This window comes from Akebia trifoliata, chromosome 4, assembly GCF_017979445.1.
Source record: "Akebia trifoliata isolate Shusen 1 chromosome 4, ASM1797944v1, whole genome shotgun sequence".
NCBI lineage: Eukaryota > Viridiplantae > Streptophyta > Magnoliopsida > Ranunculales > Lardizabalaceae > Akebia > Akebia trifoliata.
Window position 1 is genome coordinate 14,272,939 of NC_141378.1, and position 21,172 is coordinate 14,294,110.

Sequence of the window (21,172 nt, forward strand, 5' to 3'; positions counted from 1 at the left end):
GTCTAAATCAAACTCTTTAATGTGCAACATTCTTACTAATTAGAGTCTGATGCAAAGGAAAATTGTTGAAAAACTTGAATTTTGATAGAACTAAATAACAGTTATGATTTAATTTGACAAGAAACGAAATGTAACAGATAGGTTTAAAATATTTTGTTAGAAGGTTTTTCAAAGAAATAATCAACAATATGATGATTGGTTGAAAAGTAGTGATTGGTGAAGATCATATATGGTGCCCATTATAATGATGATCACTAACAGATTGTATCATAATCAAGTTAGTGTAGTCCAAGCTGATGTTTCTCCTTTAATAATAAAGTAGTCATTTTGATTATAAAAAAAGAGTATATCCAATAAAATTAAGAAAAGGTCTAAATCTCGATGGAACCACAGAACCCTCACAATTTTGATGATAATGAAGCGGTGCAAGAATATGTAAAATAATTCTCAGTGTTGATTGATCGATTGTAAAGCTTGCAATAGAGATGCAGAGATAAAGATTTGAACTAAGACTTTGGGCAAGTCGAATTCGTTCCACAGGGACAGTTTGGATTCAAAATCTTATTCGGATAAACAGTCCAAAACAGAATTAGAAACAGATTGATTTTAAAACAGAATTGATTTGTTGCACAAATGAAATGAAAATTACTTGCAATTGAAATTAAAAACAGAAAATATAGAGTGAAAATTTAAGAGAGAAAGCTTAGAGAAGTCAATCAAACCTTTGCAAATCATCCATAATATAGATTAGTTTTAAGAGATAACTCAATCCATAGAGCAAGTCATTGCTCATGGATCGGAAGGTGAAACAATTGAACCATTGAAAGTAATCAAAAGCTATCCATGAAAATACTAATATGATTTAGATTGCCTAACTTATCTTCTGATTTTTCACAGAGCATAGCCATTCTTGAACTTATCTAAGTAATGGCTATCTAAGTTGGATCAGACTATAAGCTAGATTATCTTAATCATAAAAGAACTTTCAAAATAAAAAACATGTAAACAAAGTAAGAATCTAAAACTATATTAGAGGGATGAATTTGCTATGGCTTTCTTAACTTCTCTAATGAGAATTTAGCCAATCATCGTAAAAATTAAAATTGTAGAAATTAACAAAAGATCAAAGAACATGGGTGAAGAAGATGAAGATGATAATCGATCCGAATTGCTTCTTTTATAGCTCTCCCAACAATTACACAAATAATGAATGGTTCATCTTGATGTTCTCACTACACTCAAGATCTCACCAAAAGGAAAATTACAGAGAATTAAAGAGAGAAAAAATCAAAAATTAGAGAAGAAGAGAGCAAGGAGAAGACCCATTCTCTAAAATCAACCCTCCAATTTATAATGTTCATATTCGGACAATCGGGCTAACTTTTCGGATGATTCGCTTTGAACTATTCATTCAGTTACAACCACCGAAGCAATAGGAAGCTTCTGTGAAAATCTCGAAGATAAATTCCTCGAGATGACCGCGGCGCGGTAATGCCTAGCCGCGGCGTGGTCATGCCTAGCCGCGGCGCGGTGACGTGGCGCCCAAATCCTTAGAGGTTTTTCTGGATGCTTCCTTTCGGCTCGTGTATTGTAACCGTAATTGTTTCGCGATTTGATAACTTCCACGTGCGCTACAATTAACACTAATATATCATTAGCTCTATTAATTTGGATAAATGAAATAATTTTGCAATTATTTAAAGGACTAACATTTATGCAATGATAATCTTAGTGCAATTACGGTCCCAAAATCGAATAATTGGAACCTTATCATTGATGTTGGATATCCCAGGATATGTGGGCTTGGACTCAGATTGAATTATACATCCAGGTGTGCAACACATTCGGAACAAATTCTTTCCATATCATACGATTAACATTTTTTTTTTCATTAACACATCTTGTACTTATTAATGTGTGATAAAGTTTTTTTTTTTTTTTATAAAGTATATAATCGACATACATAACTATTTTAAGGACAATTCCCATATTTGGCTTGTGAAAATGAAGTGTAAAAGGTAGGTTTAAAATTTTGTAATGCTTATACATTAATTAGTTGGATGTAGTGATTGGTGAAGACAATTAATACAGGGTAATGCTTATACATAGCCACAATAGAGTAGCAAATCACAACGATGTTGTAGCTTGATGAACATACTCAAACAAAAAAAAAAAAATTGATTTTATTAGACAAGCTGTCACTTTAATAAAAAAAAAGATGAAAAAAATTGTTGCTAGCAATCAAAAGTTTGGGTGTAAATAAAATGAAAATCCGGACGTGGGAAGTGAAAAGATGGCTTGGTTAAAAATTATTATCAGGGAAGATGATTGAAAAAGTTGACAAATTTGATGTCAAGATTACAAAGTTCCAACTCTTAAGGTTAAAAAAAAAAAAAAAAAATATTTTTAAGGTTATTAATGGTTTTTTTGTCCTTTTTTTTTTTGTTTGCAAGGAGAAGAGTAGAACACTTATTTCAAGTACATGGGGGCCAAAATACTCATTAATGATTTTGAGAAGGGCAAAAGACGATAAAACCCCAAGAATGTTGGAGATGACACGATAACTGGTTTAAAGTTGGATAATTATGGTGATGGAAAACGACTTTTGAGACGAAGGGCTGAGATGAGAGGATATTTCTAGGGATTCTACAAAAAAATTGGAATTTTAGAAAGACTCAGGATATATCCAATACGATTTCCCGTTTCTAAAAAATAAGAACAATGTCTACGTGACACACTTTAGCTGGAGTTTGAGTCACCGCAAACTCCTAACTAAGCCCTTCACGCAACCCAATGTGTTTTTTTCCAACAAAAGCATGCCATGTAGACAATGTTCCTATGTTTAGGAATGGGACACCGTATCTTGACTCTTTTAGGTAGACTTCCACATCAAAACTCAGCTTGATTGGTGATTTAAAACACCTAGATAAAAATCAAGCGGGAAGATTATAACTAGAAATTGGTATGAAAAAATGCTCAAATTTAATGATTACAAATTTAAGACAATGAGGAAAGTATAAAAAAAAGGGACATATATGATTCAAAAATTATTGATTGAGATAAAATTTTGAAATATTTGTCAGAATGGCGTATATCAATTTTAATATCTATTTATTTTTACCAAAATGAGCAATCATTTTTATTGAATTCATATTTATGCACTTGTTTCGAATTTCATACCAATTATCTTTCGTTGGAGGTATAAAACAAGGTTATATGAAAATTGATATATACAATAAAATAACCATACAAAAGGTATTAGTTTGGTTAAAATAATAAAAATACCAAAATGGATGTATCTTATTTTTGCTACTTAAATATTGAATAATGATAATCTGTCTAAAAAAATAATACACTTAACTGCACAAAACCATGTATATATTTTTCTTGTGTATCCCGATGAAAAATCTATGATTCTATGCACATGCCACATCAGTTGATGAATGTTGAGTCTTTTTTTTTTTGAGTCAGGTTATCATGAATCTTAAATATATTATAAAAATGATGATAATTTCAGCAAAATACTTTCCCTTTTATTTTTATCATACAATAACACAATATTATAATGGTGGCAATTGAAATTGAGTATTACAAATCAATTATAAAGTTATGAAAAAAAATCAATAATTAGACGATTTAGTGAATAAAAATGCTAAAGTCACTTGAAATATCATTCACTCTAATCTGCAAAAAACTTTAGTTGCTTTTTCTAGAGGTACAAGTGTTGCTCTTGAGGAGAATCGATGATTCTCTACACACTTGACTGATGCTTTTGTTGTTATTTTGAGTCATTGTAGCAAGACAGTTTAGACATGTAAAAGACCCATGCTATCATCAATAAGCAAGGTATCAATGGTGCATGCCGAGGCATTTGTAAAAACAAATAAAAAATATAGTACGCAAGAATTTTAGGATTTAAATGAAAGAATGGAAGTCTTAATCCTCTAACATACCAATAAAAATAAATAAATAATAGAGTAATGCTAAGGTGACATTGGAATTTATTGTGATTCTCAAATTTCTGATGTGGAGGTGTGCACATAATCATAGATGCTTTTTACTCATATCTCAAGAAAACACATTGATGATTATCACATCAACGTAGTAAAAAACAAAGTCCTCCAAGGATTTTTTTAAATAATATAGATGATAATAATTAAATTTTTTTTTTTGAGTTGTGTTGAATTGAGCTCAAGATTGGACCTCACATCGTACATTCTAAGGTGAATGGGTATGAAAATCATAGATACTTTTCACTCGTATCTCAAGGAAAAGCATTTATGATTTTCATACACTTTCACCGTAGAGTATATGATGTGAGGTCAGAAATTAAGGCCACTTCAGCATTATTCATTAAAAAAAAGATGGGTTGTACACGTTTAATGAATCTCGATTACAGTCCTATTTAGGAGAAATATCCGAATTAAAAGTTTTGGGGAAGTTTGAGACAATGAAGCCGATGGGAGCGGTTATGCATCGCCCTCAAGGTGACACCATCCTTAGGTCCTAACCGTTGGATGGTAAGATCTCATTAAACAAATGCAGAGTACTATCTACATCAAGATGTCATTAAAATCTTGAGAAGGTCCCTCCTTATTTCATGGTAATTTAAAAAGATGATACTTTTTGTTTGACTCCCAGATTTAAAGCTCACTTTCAAAAGTTTCTAAATTCTTTTCCTTTTCTATTTTTGTGGTTGTGTTTATGGAAAGTTTTTTCAGATTAAATCACCAAAAAAGTTGACGTGAAAAAGGTTCTTCAAGTCATCATATATTTATTCTCTTGAGATACAAGTTAAAAATCAATGGTTCCTGTATATTATCACGTCAGCACAGTGTCCAACGAAGTTGGTCCATCATTTTTCATTTATTTAAAGCCTATAACTAACTTTGCACGTGACTGATAAATGCTTTACTGCCTGCGTTGGACAGGCGGACCAACACCGAGTTGACATGTGAGTGCATAGGGAGTCGTTTATTTTCTAACTTCTATCCCGAGAAAATAAATGTATGGTCATCTGTGAACTATCAGATCAATTCAGTGTTGGAATCAGTGTCCAACATAGACAGTGTAGTACGATTCTGCGTGTAAAACACGTGAAGAAAAAAAAGCCACGCCACCTAACAAAAATATATCCATAAATGTTGGTCCACAACAATCAACGTGGTGTTCAATCTTGATTGTTATTCTTTCGATGGTCCCATTAATTTGTGGTTGTCGAATGACCTATTTAGTCTTATGTGGGGTGAAGAAGCATGTGATTTGTTTCGAAACATCTTTCTCAACTTTGATTGTCGAATGACCTATTTAGTCTCATGTGGTTTAATACATTGTTTCAATGGTCAAGGTCACAGTGACAGTTCTTTGTGTCTTGCTTATTTCTAATAGATTGTAATGTTTCAATGGTCAAGATTGTAATGTTGGAGTAAGCAGAGTTTACAAAGGTTTTCAATACGTGGAATCTGATTTAGGTGGAACACGTGTATGAAACCTTGATACTATCAACAAGAAATGTGATGAGGTCGTTGTCAAATTAAGTAGTGGAGAACGCCATGGTCGTGCGACGTGTTAGGTACGACCTAATCTTGTGTTGGCCTAATAGGATTGAAAGAAGAGTGTTTAGTAGTGGGTTCCACAAGTCTAATGAGATAACACTAGTGAACTTTTTTAGAATGATAATCTCATTCCAAGTTTAGGAATGTCGATAGTTCGTGAATCATAGGTGTTTGTGCAAAATAATATTGACTTTGCTTTTCATCAATTTTAATCACATACTACACTTATGCCGCTCTTGTTAGTTCCTTTGAGTTTCATTCGTGCAAATGTAATCTCCAGGTGGGGATATTTAATGTGTTAGTTACAACAATACATGAATCTGCACGCACAACACCTAATATTGATTGTTTATAGCCCAATATAATTTGCATTTCGTTTTAAAGTTTCCATATATTCAAAAGTCTCAAATACTAAGCATTCTCTATATGGAGAGGAAGCTTTCCCAACCCTTCCTCATGGTCATCATATTCTCAAATAATCCACAATCCAATGCGAATGAGGAAGATCATGGAGGGGGTCCTCCTATATATGTTTCTTGCCTATGGGCTTTTAAGGTAGGGGTGCCCATGGATAATTGAAATCCGAATTCGAATTCAAAAAATCGAATATTATCCGAAATTTTTGGATCTCAGATTCGGATTTGGATGTCATTTTAATATTTGAATGAGTTTCGGATACGAATTCAAATATTGCGATATCCGATTCGATAATATCCGCTCCCATAATAATATATATATATATATATTATGTATTTATGTTTTACAACAAAATTTTTATATATGTAAATATATAGTGTTATGTATTCGTGTCATACAACAAAACTTTATTTTCAAAACTTTATCTTCTCTCAACCACCTTAAATGTTAAAATGTAAGAACCAGACGACGTTAATGGTGGGTTTCGATTGAATTCCGTAACCACCATCTTTTCTGGCCGGCGAGCATCAGGTACATATTTTATCTTTTTCTCCGATCTGAACCAATCAGAGTGATTTTTTGAAGGAAATATGTGGATTTCAACTATACGAATTCTGACACGTCTACTCCGCCCAACGAGCATCTAGGTACATATTCTCTCTCTCTACGATCTGAACCAATCGGAGAGATTTTTCAGATGAAATCTATGGGTTTCGACTGTGCGAACTCCGATTGGATCGGATATCTGATATATTTTTTGGATTCGAATTCGAATGTTTATAAGGGATCTCCAATCGGATTCGAATTCAAATTCGGATATAGCAGTATTCGATCAGATACCTATCCATTAACAACTCTACTTTAAGGCAATTTACGGATCATAACAAACTCAAAATTTAATTAATTTAATAGTTTATGATTCTAATAGAATATTTGGATTTCAATAAGTACATTCAAATAAGAATCACATCATTTACCCATCCCAACTTAATGTGCATTAGGTGTAGGTTGTGTGACTTGGCTTGTTTAGTAACTAGATTGAGCTAGACACAATTCATTTTTGTATTGTGCTCGGGAGCTAGACCGATTTTGAGGCCCAATTTGATAACTTATTTTATCTATCTTTATAATAAAATACAATTGTAGGACCTACTTCCTACAATTTTGTGGGGATAAATCTCTCCCATCCAACTATAGTTTTTTGAGGGATAAACATCTTATTGAGTTATAATTTTTGTAGAATCCACTTTATTGTCTTCATTCTTCACCTATTTAATTTTATCATATTTTCTCTTTTACCCCTTTAATCTATTTTATTAATTTTCATATTTTACTTTCTTAACCTCAAAACGTTTTAACAATACCCCTTTAACTTTATTTTATTTTTTTGCTTTTACCCATTAACCTCAAAGAGAATGTTCGTGCATGGCGAATTCTAATCTATATAATAAAATACAACGATGGATCCCACTCTAACTACAATTATAGGAAATAAACGTCCCATCCATCTATAATGAAGTGGAGTCCACATTTTACACTACCAACTTTGTTGTTTTTCCTTTTCACCTCTTTCAACTTCATAATCTTCACTGCTTTTAATAATATCCCTTCAATTTTACTTTTTTCTTTATTTTACCTCCTTTTTCAATAATACTTCTCTAACTTTGATATATTTTTTTCTCATTTATCCTTTAACTCATTTTATTGTCTTTTTTCATCTCCTATTTTTTTAATAATGAACCTAAACTTTATTATTTTGTCGTTTTTACCCCATTAACCCCAAAGAGGATGCCTAGGTCTATAAAACAAAATGAAAGGTCTCACTATCTTTGTCTCAATATTTATGTCTCATAAACAAAATATCCTAAGGACAGGTTTTACCTTCACATCTAACTTTATTCTCTTTCTTCTTTTACCATTTTTTAACATTACCCCTCCAACTTTATTACTTTTTCTTTCCCCTTCTAATTTCTTAATAATACCTCTCCAAAATTTTTCTCTTTAATAATATATTCTTAGAAAAGTTGCATCAATATAAGAAACACTTGTCTTTCCTCCCATCCTAAAAGGATGATAGATGGTGTGCATCCCATATTAATTTAGTATTATCAATGCACATTAAATAATGAAATTTTTTTAGTATCCAATCCTAAATTACCTAATTCTTTTATACTAAATCAAATCAAGAATTGATTGGAAGGAGTGGTAAAAATTAGTTTGAGGTTCGTGGAAAACAACTAACTGTGTACAAACATTAATTTGTAAGTACCCAATTAACGGGTGTAACTCTCTAAATATTTTCATTGTGTTCGGGGAGTTCAATATAAAATTCAAGAGATTAGAAATGTGAAACTTTAATGTATTTTTTTTAAGAAATTTAATTACATTCTAGCACAAGAGTGATCATTGATGAAGAGTTATTTGATATTTTTAGTCATCTTCTAGCCACATACTTGATGGGATAAGCAACTAACGAGACTTTCTATTACATCAGATTGCTTTCCTTTTCAAAGACATCATTAATCTCTAGTTTCTCTCTAGTACAAGAGTCATCATCTATGAAAAATTGTTTGATTATCCTCATCTCCTATTCTGTCCCTTTCCAAGACATCATTAATCTCTTAATAAACTTTAGTTTCTCTCTACTACAGGAGTCATCAACGATGAAAAATTATTTGATTTTCATCATCTTCTATTCTTTCCTTTTCAAAGACATCATTAATCTCTTAATAAACTTTAGTTTCTCTCTAGTACAAGAGTCATCATTGATGAAAAATTGTTTGATTTTCGTCATCTTTTATTCCTGACCTAATTAAAATTTACTTTTTGGGTGATTTAAAAACATGCCCTCCTCATTTTGGTTAATCTTAGAGATGTCCCGGCCCACTTCGTTTCCAAACTGATGATGTGCCCCTCTTGACCTTGGTATTTTCTACGAGGCCAATATAAATCACCTGCAGATCCTCAACTTCAACCTTTAGGAGAAAACCCCTAATTGTCTCTCCGAAACCATTCAACTTGAACCTTAGGGTAAAGTTTTTTCATCAAACCTCATGAACAAAATATGATGGATTTTTTAGTAGACAAGACATTGATAGATTTTTTAAAGGTAAAGTCTTTCCTCGTCTTCATCCTTAAGATTCTATCTTCTTTAATTTGCAAACCTTAAGAACAATATGATTTTTGAGAACTAGAGAAATGGAAGTTTGGGAAAAAACCTAGTTTTTTCAGTTTTTGTTTTTTTGCAATGTAAGTATATTTTCGATCATTCATTCATCATGCTCACATATCTATTACAATGATCAATCAATCTTTTAGTGGAATTAATTATTAATTTCTAGACATGAATGAATCCTTGATTAATTGGAATGATTACCATTAACAGACACATAATCTATCAACTAATTAAGGTTACTTATACATACATAGAATAGGTGCATAGCTTTAAATCCATAACAAATAGGAGCGATCCCTAATGGTGATTGTACTTTAATTCTAGACTCACCTTCCCCTCCTTAATTTAGTAATCTTTCTGGATTGGTATTGCCTTTAGTGATAGAGTTTCGGATACTCATTAACTTCTTCTCTATGCAGTTTTCTAGAGAAAAATCAATTATACTTTTGTTGTTGTGGAGAATACCCTAATTTCCTAGAGGAGCATCAATCATTGAATAAGGGAGGCCTATCCATTCTTTTATAAATAAGAGTAGAGGGCTATATCTTCTAACATTAGAATCCTACCCATCAAAGGATTTTAATCCTTCTAAAATAGTGGGTTCCCAAAACAACTTTAACTCTAAATTAGAGTCATGTAATTGTCCCAACTTCTTTCACAAGAGAACCTAATAAAAAACATACATAAATCGTTGAGATAATGGGCCACCCAAATGGACCATAGGTCCAGTAGCCAGACAACGAAGACGAGGAATGGATGGTTAAAGAGAGTTTACCTAAGAAGTTAACAACTTGTAGATGGCACATTTTCTTGGAGAAAATCAAAGGGCTTCTGGCTAGAGATTTAAGATAAGGGTATTTTTTCAGAATTTGAATGCGTGAAGATTGTAGTTTGATCAATATGACACTTAAACTTCATAAGTTTTTATGGATTTTTGATGTGCAACTTTTTTTTTTTGAAAATTTTTATGTTTTACTTGTAATTTTGTGCTTTAATATGTGTAATTTATGACATTTTTAACTTCTTTTTTTTTTTTTTTTTGTATATATGTTATTTTAAGAAAAACCAAAGCTAGCTTGCAACACACAACTCTAAAAAGGGAAGAAACAAGAAAGAACCGAAAAAAAGGATCACATTCTCAAGAAACTCTTTCCTATAGCATCATCTCTAATAATCCTTTGAATATCCAAAGGGAACTCCTTTGACTCCAAAATCTTTTCTCCTTTACTAAAAAGAAGAGAGGCAAGAAAATCGTCCGTTTTATTTGCCTCCCTAAAGTTAAACCCAACGTGGCAATGATTGTAACTTGTCATCAAAAGACGTATCTGGACAACGTCTTTATACCTCTGATTTTTTTATTATTATTTATTATTATAAATGTTATGGTTGTATTTTTAGCTTGCTTATACGCTTATTGAATCAAAAAACGAATTATCTGCTTTCCTTCATGAATTGGGTTATTTTGTTCTAGAGAAGTGAATCAAGAACCCAAATTTGAACTAAGCTAACCGATTAACTTGGTAACAAAGATCCAAGCATCGAATGAGACTGGATAGAGTAGGAATTTCGCTCAAGAAATTGGCTTAGAACACAATGCGTTCTAGGGAAGAATGATTTTGTTCTTGGCTGTCTATTGTTTATGTAACTGCTAGCAGTGCTGCCTCATTTTTTTTTTTGATAGTGGGGTATCTGAAGTACATCCGACTAGCGGGACTGGAAGAGCTAGAGCCAGGGCTGGGCCAAGGCGTGTGGGACCCATCCCCCGGGCACATGCAATGCCCACACATCACATACACCAGGTAAGTGAGGGTGTGCACTCCCGGGTGGCCCCGAGGAATAATTACTCATACTGGGTATCGAACTCATAACCTATGGGCTCTCACCGCTTAGGGATTCAAAATTGAAATTGAGCCAACCCCTTGGGGTTATTGCTGCCTCATTTTCTTAACATCAAATCAAGATTTTTTATTTTGTCCATATACTTATTCAAATATTAAATTAGTTGGTTTTTTTTTTTTTGGATGGGTTATTAATTTGAATGTTTTTATTTTTTGATAACCGAGTATCACTGTAAATAACCTGGGCCTGTATTTGACTTTGCTCAGTCCATAGAGTATGGTCATGATCAAAGACTAGTCCAGGAGAACGTGCAACGACCGCACATCACACGCACTACGTAAGTGAGGGTGCACTCTTGTGGGTGGCCCCTGAATAATTAATGCTCATACTAGGTATGAAACTCATGACTTACGAGCATTAACAACTTATCGGTCTAAAATTATTAACTTGGATGTTGCCTGTATCTCTTTCTATATTCCACCACAACTTATTCTGTTGTACTAAAACAAATATAATTTTGTATTTTACGACATAAAATTAAAGTCTCTTATAAGAAATATTTTCTCTAAAATGAAATGTTCTATTACCTAGTTTGTCAACCTAGTTTGACCAATAGTGTTTGTGTCCATATATTAAACACAACTATAGAGTCCATCGTTACTATAGTCATGGGGTCCAAATGTCCCATCTATCCCTTTGTGTGGGTCTTACTGTATTGCCTTCTCTCTTCCTTCTCCAACTTTATTATTTTTTCTCTCCTCGCTCTCCCTCTCTTTTTCAATAATACTTCTTGGACTACTATTTTTTCTCTTTTAATCCCATTTAATAATATCCTTCCAATTTTATTATTTTTCCTCTTTTATGCAGACCAACTCGTGTGAGTGTATATATATTATGTAAAGATAGATGTATGATTTTCTAACAGAATATAACTAAAACGTATTATACATTAAAAAGTTTACATTCATTTTTTCTAATTGTTTCAATTAGGATACAGATTATCTCATATTTAGATAAAAAAAACAATATCAGCTCTAATAACCAATTTTTGTTGGATAGGAATATAGGGCTGGTCTAAGTGTAAATCACATATTTATGATCGGGTTAGAGATCAACCAAGCCCAGCCCAAACTTCCCATTGACTGGCCTAGTCTAAACCTGATCAAAACAGCAAGATAAAGTTCAAAACGACTCAACACAACGAATCAAAACAGAGCTCTGACTGCATCAAACTATTGCTCGAAAACCGAGTCAAAGTATTGCTCAAAACTGAGTCATAACAGTGCATGATATTGAGTCAAAACAATTAGTTAAGGTGTTCAAAGAAAATGCAAAACTCTTTTTCAAACAGTGAGTTAAACCGCTGCATTGACAAGGTGAAAATTTCTGGCCAAACAAGGCGTCAAAGGAGCTCAAACTAGTTACTAGGGATGTAAAAAAAAGCTCCAGGCTCGAAGCCCAACCCCAAAAAAAAACAAGCACAAGCCCATAATGGCTCATGCTTGAGCTGATTGGGTATGGGTTAGGTTTTGAAGCCCAAATCCAGCCTAAAGATTGTCCGGGTCAAACTCAAACCCCTCCAATGGTCATTTACAATTATTTTTTTTTTTCAAATTGTGTGTGTAAAGAAGTCTTCTATTTGAAAGATAAAGGGCTTTTTCTTTTAACTTAAAGTCTAAAACTTACATATCTATGTCTTTTAATTAAACTCTTTTATTTATTAATTAAAAAAAAAAAAAAAAAACTGAAAACTTATTTTTTAATCTATTACCTAGATACTGACATAAGCAAAATCCCGAAGTAACAACTAGGCCCAACTCCTGAATCCAGATGGGCTCCCTGTCAGGCTCAGGTTCAACATTTGTTTCTAAGCCCGACCAGTTTAATATTGAGTTCCACAGGTCCATATTACCTTTAGATGGGCTCCAAAAGCCTAATCAGATTTGGTTTTTAAGAGGCCCATTCAAAACTGTAATTTTGAACACCACCATAAGAGACGGTCAACTTTGGACAAACCAGACAAGGAAATGGGTCAATTGAGTTAAACTTAACGGGTTTGACAAGCCCAATCAACTCTGGCTAAAAAAAGGCCTAAAACAAAACAAAAGCCAGTTCTCGGCAGTGAGTCAAGTCTATTATGGTTAACCTGGTCAAATAGGTTCAGATGGATTGGGTAATGGGTCATTCAAATGGGTAGGGTCATGGGTTGGATCAACTTGAGTAGATTATGGGTCGGATAGATTGAGGTCTACGAACCTAGGCTTTGTCCAACGGGTTGCCCTTAGCTAGCTCTTGGTAAAGTCTTGAGCTTGATCCATATTCATTGACATGATCCTGTTCTTATTCCATTAACCTGGAACTGGACTAGGGCTGAAAAAAGGTTGGACCCGGGCCATATTTGACTATATCCATATTAAGATGTAAATTGAATCCTACTAGATAAACCTTATCTGAATCATTTTGCTCTGTGGCTCAATCTGGATCCGAATCCGACCCAACTCTGATCGCTTGATTCGGCTCGTATCGAATAATTTTGAATTGTTCAACATTTTTCTACTATACTTCTTTCTTAATTGCCACACTATTCTATTTTATTATTATAATTCTTTTATTTTTATAAAACTCATGTTATTTGAAAGAAGTGGAAAATGATAATTTGTAAAATCCAATTTTTTTTGTTTTGTTCAAAGCAATATATATTTCAGATCTAGGAAGATATAGGGAAGGATCTGTATTCAATACGGAACCAACTCAGATCAAGGGACATCAAACCATATTTCAACTTTTTTATTTATTATATATATCTGGATCTACTCTAAGGGTCCAAACCTGCTAAATTCCGATTTTTGATCAAATCTGACCCATTTTATGCCCAAAACTGGATCTAATTAGCTCGGCCATGGTCCATTTGGTTTTGTCCTGGTCTTAAAAACCATAATACTTTAAATGAATCCATTGAGTTTTAAGACTCAGTCATCTCAAAATCCAATCTTTTTAAGTAAGCTCTATTGAGTTTTGAATCGATTGGATTGCTTTTAAGCAATAGTACCAATAAAAGATCATTTATTTTGAAAAACTATTCCACCAGGAATTGCTATTTCGGATGGTGTTTGGTGGGTCCAAGGAATAGCCAGGATTTTCTTGTAGTGGGGGGCAAAATATAGTTAGTTGTATAGTGAAGATGAATGATTTTAAGGAGAAATTAAGAGGTTTTTAGTTAGAAGTTGAAGAAAATGATATTTAGGTCATTTCCAATTAATATTTGAGAAGTCCCGGTCAAGAGACAATGTCATCAATAAAAAATTGAAGAGGTGAGGGAGTGAGGACAAATGGGGAGAGAGGTGAGGGAATGGGGATAAATGGGACATGTAATTAGTTGAAAATATAGGGGTGTCTCAAAGTTCCGTGGGGCAATGGCCCACACCAGCTCCTCACTAGCTACGCCCTTGGGTGGGTCATTTAACAGTTTAGCTGTCTCATTTTCTTCACAAGAAATGAAATAATAAAGACTCTTTATTGATACCCTACTTATTAGGTGGAAAATAAATGCATTTTGCAAATAATTGTAGTTGCAAAGTTTTTGAAGGACGAAATGAAAATCATTGAAGGGGTACTGGTTAGCCATGATTCTCTCAAGTACACATTGGACCAATAAGATAATCAGGGGCGGAGCCAAGATTTTCTTGTAGTGGGGGAAAATTATGATTAGTTGTATAGTTGAACAACTTGAATGGAGGGAGGTGAGGGTGTGGGGGCAAAAATTGGAGGGAGGTGAGGGTGTGGGGACAAATGGGACATGTAATTAGTTGAAAATATAGGGTGTCTCAAAGTTCTGTGGGAGCAATTGCCCCCACTAACTCCTTATTAGCTCCGCCCCTGAAGATAATGACACGTAAATTTAGAAATACATTTTCTTTAGGCAAACTGATTCGTTAATTTCTGTCTCTTCTCACCAGAATTTAAGGTGACCATATGAAAATGTTGATGCACCACTACTCTATGATTTAGAGTAGTCACTAATCTATGACTGCAAAGACTTATTTTTTGAAAATATGTATCAAAAAATTCTTTCTAAAAAAACATGGACTCTTTAATACTATTTTTTATCAAATATTAATCTAAAAAGGATTTTTGAAGAAAAAAAATACCGTAACTACCTTTTCAATGATTTTGAGACTTAAAGAAATGTGTTTATTTGAGAATATTTTAGGTATTCCTATGTTTTAAAATTAATGACAAATCCCTTGATTATGGTAATCTCTTACAAAACAATAATAAAAAAAATCCTTATTTTCTCTTCCCAAAACTAGTAATCTTAACTCAAATAGATGATAACCATTGCAACAAAGATGATGATGGAGATGAGTATGATTATCATCACCATCAAAGTGATTTGACTATATATGTTAGATTTATTAAAATATATAAATAATTTTCAATAATTAAAATAAAATTTTAAAACTCAATTTGAACATTCATCGAATTGATTTAACTCAAAAATTAGCAAGTCAACATAAATAAGTCAAATAAAATTATATTGAATTTATGATTATCTTTTAATAAATAAAAACATATTTTTTTTCAAAGAAATATTAATGACCAAATAAATTGGTCAAGTTTTTTATTTGGCTCGGTATACTTTTAGATCAAACTACTTTGTAAAGTTATTAAAGAAGTATTTCAAATATTTTTCTTAAAAGAACCTTCAAAAAATTTGTAATAGATTAATAATTTATTAAGTGAGACTTAAATGGTCATTTATTTATTTATTATGGAACTATTTTATACATATTCTCAATGAAAAGTCCTTCATAGTGATTGTCCCAAAGAAAAAGTACATAACTTAATGGCACTTATTATATAATATTCTCATACTATTAAGAAAAATGATCATACCTATATTTATTGAACACCATATTCTCATAACCTGTTTTTGAAGGGAGACCATTAAATTTTTTTTTTTTTTTTTTTTTTGAAAATTAAGGGGGGTCAAGCAGATCCCCAACTAGAAAACAGATGGCCTTTACATTCTTTCACAGACATGCCCACAGGCATCCTTACATATAATGGTCTTGAGATTAGTAAGGAAGCTTTGAGGATCCAACCTAATGCTACCAGGGGCAGTAAGGTAACTAGTTAAGAAATCAGCAACTTGATTTGTCTCTCTAAAGTAGAAGGAGAAGTCAATCTTGTGGAACAATAAGGCTTTGGTTTTGATGGCTTTGACCAACTTCTCTTCTTTCTAAAAGGTCTTGTTTAGGCCATTTATGCAGTCGATAACTATTTTTGAGTCTGCTCTAACATTTAGGACTCTAATGTGAAAAGTATTTGCCATGTCTAAACCTTTAAAATCGCTTGAAGCTCATGGTACAGAACTGATTCTCTATGGGTGATTTTCGTCAATGGTCTTATTGTTCTTCCTTGGTCATCTCTGATTATAGCTCATTCTCCCCCCACAATGCCTCTGAGGGAGCCATCAGTGTTGAGCACACATTCACCCTGAATAGGCTTGATCCATTTGCATCTCACGGTATTCTTTACCTCGAAGTTGGAATTGATGTTCCATGAGTTCATAAACTTTCTGTTTGCAGCGTTGTCCTCGGTAGTTGTGTCCATGTTTTAGTTTTAAGGATGACATCTATAACAATGAAGTTTTCCAATAGATTTAAAGGAAGGAAGCTATTCTTGAAGATTCTTCTGCATCTTTCTAGCCACATGTGGTGTATGAATGCATTAAAAGCAAACTTTTTAACGAGTGAGCGTAGGGAGTTCCCCTTGATGTGGTTACTCAGCCATTCTGCCTCAGAATCCTAGTCTCTGTTTAAATGGTTGATGTTGATTCTCTTTAACAATCTCTACTACAGCCCGAAGGCATAATCACACCTAAGGAATAAGTGGCTTTCATTTTCAGGGGTATTTCTGCAAAAACTACATTTCGAGTGTGGGGTAATTCCCATGGCCATTAGTTTGTCCTGGGTTTTAAGACCCTTGTTCAATCCAAGCCATGAGGTAGCACTATGTCTCTTGATGTTGTTAGGGAACCAAACTAACTTGTGCCAAGTGACTTGTAGGTTGGATTGTTGCAAGGCTTTGTAAGCAAATTTCACAGTGAATACACCTTTCGGATCTGGTTTCCATATCACTTTGTCTTCTTCAATGCCATCCAGCTCCAAGGTTCGAATGTTGTCCCATATGAGCCCCAAGGTGGCAGTTAGATGTATAGGGAGAATCCATGAGTCTTGGCGAATCAAAGAACTCACTTTTGCTTCCCCGTAAAGCCTTAACTCTATGTTGGTCTCTTGTTGCCTATTGTGCATCAAGATCCTTACAGCGCTCCAAAGATCATGCCATATGTAGGTTTTGTTGCCATCCCCTATTCTGTGCCAGATCAGATTTTGGATAGCTTCCCTATTCTGAAGCACTTTCCTCCACATCTACGAAGCTTCAATGGGAAGGGGAATGGTCCAGAAATGCCTTCCCTTGATCATCTTTTTTTGAATCCAACTAACCCATAGGCTTTCTTTGTTTGATGTAATGTCCCAGATCTGCCTAGCTATGTCAGCTTTGTTTTGAAGAGTTAAGTCATGGATGTTTAGACCTCCTTCCCTCTTGTCTCTTACTACCCTTTTCCAACTGATGCAATGCATTTTGTTCCCTATTTAAGGCCTTGCCTATAGGAATCTGGAAAATAGTCTTCCTAGCTCTTTTAAGACTTTCTTCTGCAACATGAGCACACTAATCCAAAATACCTACATGCTGCTAAGGACAGATTTAATTAGTTCAATTTGACCAGCCATTGATAGGAATCTTGCCTTCCAAGTATTGATTTTATTGGAGAGTTTGATAATTAGAGGTTGGCAGTCAGATAGCTTTAACCTTGTTGAAGTAAGAGGAATTCCAAGGTATCTTACGGGAATGTGTTTTTCAGTTATCTGGAGCTCCATGGTTATCTTTCTTTTTTTCTCTGTTCTTATTACCTAAGCAGTACACATTGCTTTTGTTCACTTTCATCTTGAGCCTGGAGGTTCTGTCGAACCAAGTCAAAGCCTCATTCACAGCTTTAGCCGAGGAGAGGTTGCCTTTGAAGAAAATCATTAGGTCATCTGCAAATATAAGGTGATTGATATTGGGTTCCTCGCACCTTGCCATTAACGCGAGCTTCCCCTTGTTAGTAAAGTCCATCAGTCTGACGGAGAGAAGTTCCATCACAATAACAAATTGGTTAGGGGATAGTGGGTCTCCCCTTAAGGGAGACCATTAATTAGGTGTATTTAAGGGGATAGGTGTATTTAATACATATTAATCATATGCCCTTAGGGGAGACCATTAATTAGGTTGCACATGTTTATATGTATTAAATACATCTTGAAAATAGGAAATGCGCTCAAAAGATTTTTGTTTACTTGAAATAACTTGAAATGCTTATTTTCAAAGTGTATTTAATGCACCCTATGCCCTAGGGCACATGTTAAAAAACCCATTTTAAAATCAGAGTCTTGTTAGTGTGTGCCCTAAGGGCATATGATTAATATGTATTAAATACACCTTTAGAACTTGTTTTACTATAAAAAATTTCTAACCCAAAACACCCTTGATTGCTTATTTCCAAGGTGTTTTAAATGCATCTTACCATGTGACTTTAGGGCACACATTAACTAAACCCTTTAAATAATTATAAGATTTTTTATTTATTATCGAAGTGTTACTATCGTATTTCCCATTTAGGAGTGCCCTTAGCAAAAGATGAGGTGGTAATAGAAACTATTGAGGTCGTTGTTTGATGTGACAACACCACTGAAAGTAAGCCCTTTCGTCTTTAATATCAGACAGAACTATTCAACTGGTGTGTGTTATTTATGACGACAAAAAGACGCGAATTCAATTTGTTTGTACTTTATATAGCAATATAGCATTGATTAGCTAATACACTTGATGTTTAATATCTTTATGAGAGAAGACGGAGTTAGTGTGGTTGGACGCCAAAATTTAAATTCTACAAAGATTAATGATAATTTGATTTATCCACATAACATACTCAATTGACATTTTTGGCATGACATATTTGAAAATCGTAGATTTATATTCCTTGAGATACATGATTCCTTTGAGATGTGGCGAGAATACAAAATGACACATATTTTTCTTATGTATATCGAAACATCTAAATCGCGTGCATTTATCACGACTTAAACTTTATACAATAAGCAGCAATTTGCTCAAAAATCAATAAATTACATCAAAACAGAAATTTCACATTATTTAATTATTTTAAAATTTTAAAAATAAACTACTTTTAATAGTTATTAATTAATTGGAGAGACATTTATAAGGAATCATGATTGAGATTTACTAGATGATGATTCTCTCTACGTGTCCCAGTGATGAGTAATAAATGTGTCAACTCTCCCTACCATTCTACAACCACATCTTTAAAGTCTCCCAAACTAAGATTTAGTGAGATCCAGATTTATGGTCCCCTCGTGAGGTTTCCAACCGGTGGGGGACTCCTATTAAAACCAACATCATATCATAATTTTCATTTTTTAAAAGCAAATAATTATAAAAAATTCCCGGATCTAATTACTATAAATCACAATTGATGGTAAATTAATTTGTACACACTAAAAATTTCAATTTTTTGTTTTTGTTTTTGTTTTGTTTAACATAAGGCATTGCTCACCTCTTTAGACTGGGCTAACACCCCTTTTAACATAGGCTAGTTCCTACAAAGATTTCCCAATTACATGTAATAGAATAATTCAAGAGAGTTTGACTTTAAAGCGACCTAGCTGCTTCAAAATTTTGGAGGAACCCCCTTATAACATGACACATAATTTTTTGCATTTATTTCACATCCCTACTTTTTTGTTTATATTTAAGATACCTCCTTGGAGACACCGCCTCATATAAAGGAGGGGGCTCTACCAAAACTTTGAGGCGAGATGGCCGCTTCTAAGTTTTTTCCAAGTCAAGAGGTCGACTAAGTTTCAAATACACAAACAAAGGGAGCAAACCAGTCTCTAGTTTTATTGTTGAGCCAACATCTACACCGATGGGTACAAAAAGTATTTCACAATTTATTGTAAAGTTGGCATTGTTGCAATAGCAATTTTATGGTATAAATTGTTGGATATTATTCTGATTCTGGTTTTTTGAAACAATGAATTATAAACAATATTATAATGTAAATAATTCGAGAAAATTGGAAGAACTTATCGGTGACTGAGGCATGGAGAAGCCGCTGTCTTTAAAATCAATTTCGCCTCCTTAAGATTGAATCCTCAGTGCAGTCGATTTCTAGCATTTGGTTTCCAAAATTCAACAATCACAGTCTGCTAACCGTGCACTCGGAAATAGTAGATCTACGGTAAACTCGATTAGATCGAACTTTTCACAAGCAGCAAGATTTGTATTCGGAAAGAACATAAAATTTGAAATCGGAGAAGAAGAGTGATTAGAAAGTATTTCGTTTTTCTGTACTTGAATAAAAGGAAAAAAACTTATTTTATAAACAGTAAGCCATCGGTTCACAACAGACTCAACTGTTCACAATTGTAGTCCAAAACGGTAAAAAACAATCAACGGTTGATATAAAAACACAAACCAACGATTGAGATTAATAAAAGTTTAGCAAAAAGGGCCTATCATGCGCACCCCCCTGCGCGCGCATCGTATGTGCATACACGTACTAAGATTTTCCGACGGGTTGACCCCAAACTCAATGGGTTGCAGTCCCACAGTGCTTTGGGCCCCCATGTGCGCGCGAGACCCAGTCTCTATCTCTCTCACACTCAAGCATTAAAGAGAAAGGGATCATAAATAAGTTGAGAACTTTTCTTGTATTTACCCGATGTATGACTAAAGAAAGAAGAGATGTTTTTAGAACTTTCAAAACTAATAAAGTAAAGTAAAACCAAAAAGGAAAAAAGAAAAGAGTTCTTTTATGTTTCACCAAAAAAGGAAAGTACTACTTTTTACAATAAAACACTCAAGAGGTCTTGAGTTCAAAATTTATTCTCAACAATAAATGAATGAAATATTATATGAAAATTAAACTATAAATTTTACAAAATAAATATGAAGAGATAGTGAAGGAGATACAACTTCCAAGCTTAAAATTTATTAGGTGTTCATTTGAGTTTCTCTAGAGGGAAGAAAATAGAGCTACAGATTACTTGACTCACCT

At 33.5% G+C, this 21,172-nt stretch overlaps 1 protein-coding gene across 1 annotated transcript; it reads right to left on the reverse strand.

Annotated features, from left to right (window-relative positions):
- Positions 1–16,844: 16,844 nt before the first annotated feature.
- Positions 16,845–17,420, reverse strand: LOC147404004 (uncharacterized). Its single transcript, XM_086437623.1, has one exon. It carries the CDS (start codon positions 17,418–17,420, stop codon positions 16,845–16,847), a length of 576 nt encoding a protein of 191 aa, XP_086293749.1.
- Positions 17,421–21,172: the final 3,752 nt, after the last annotated feature.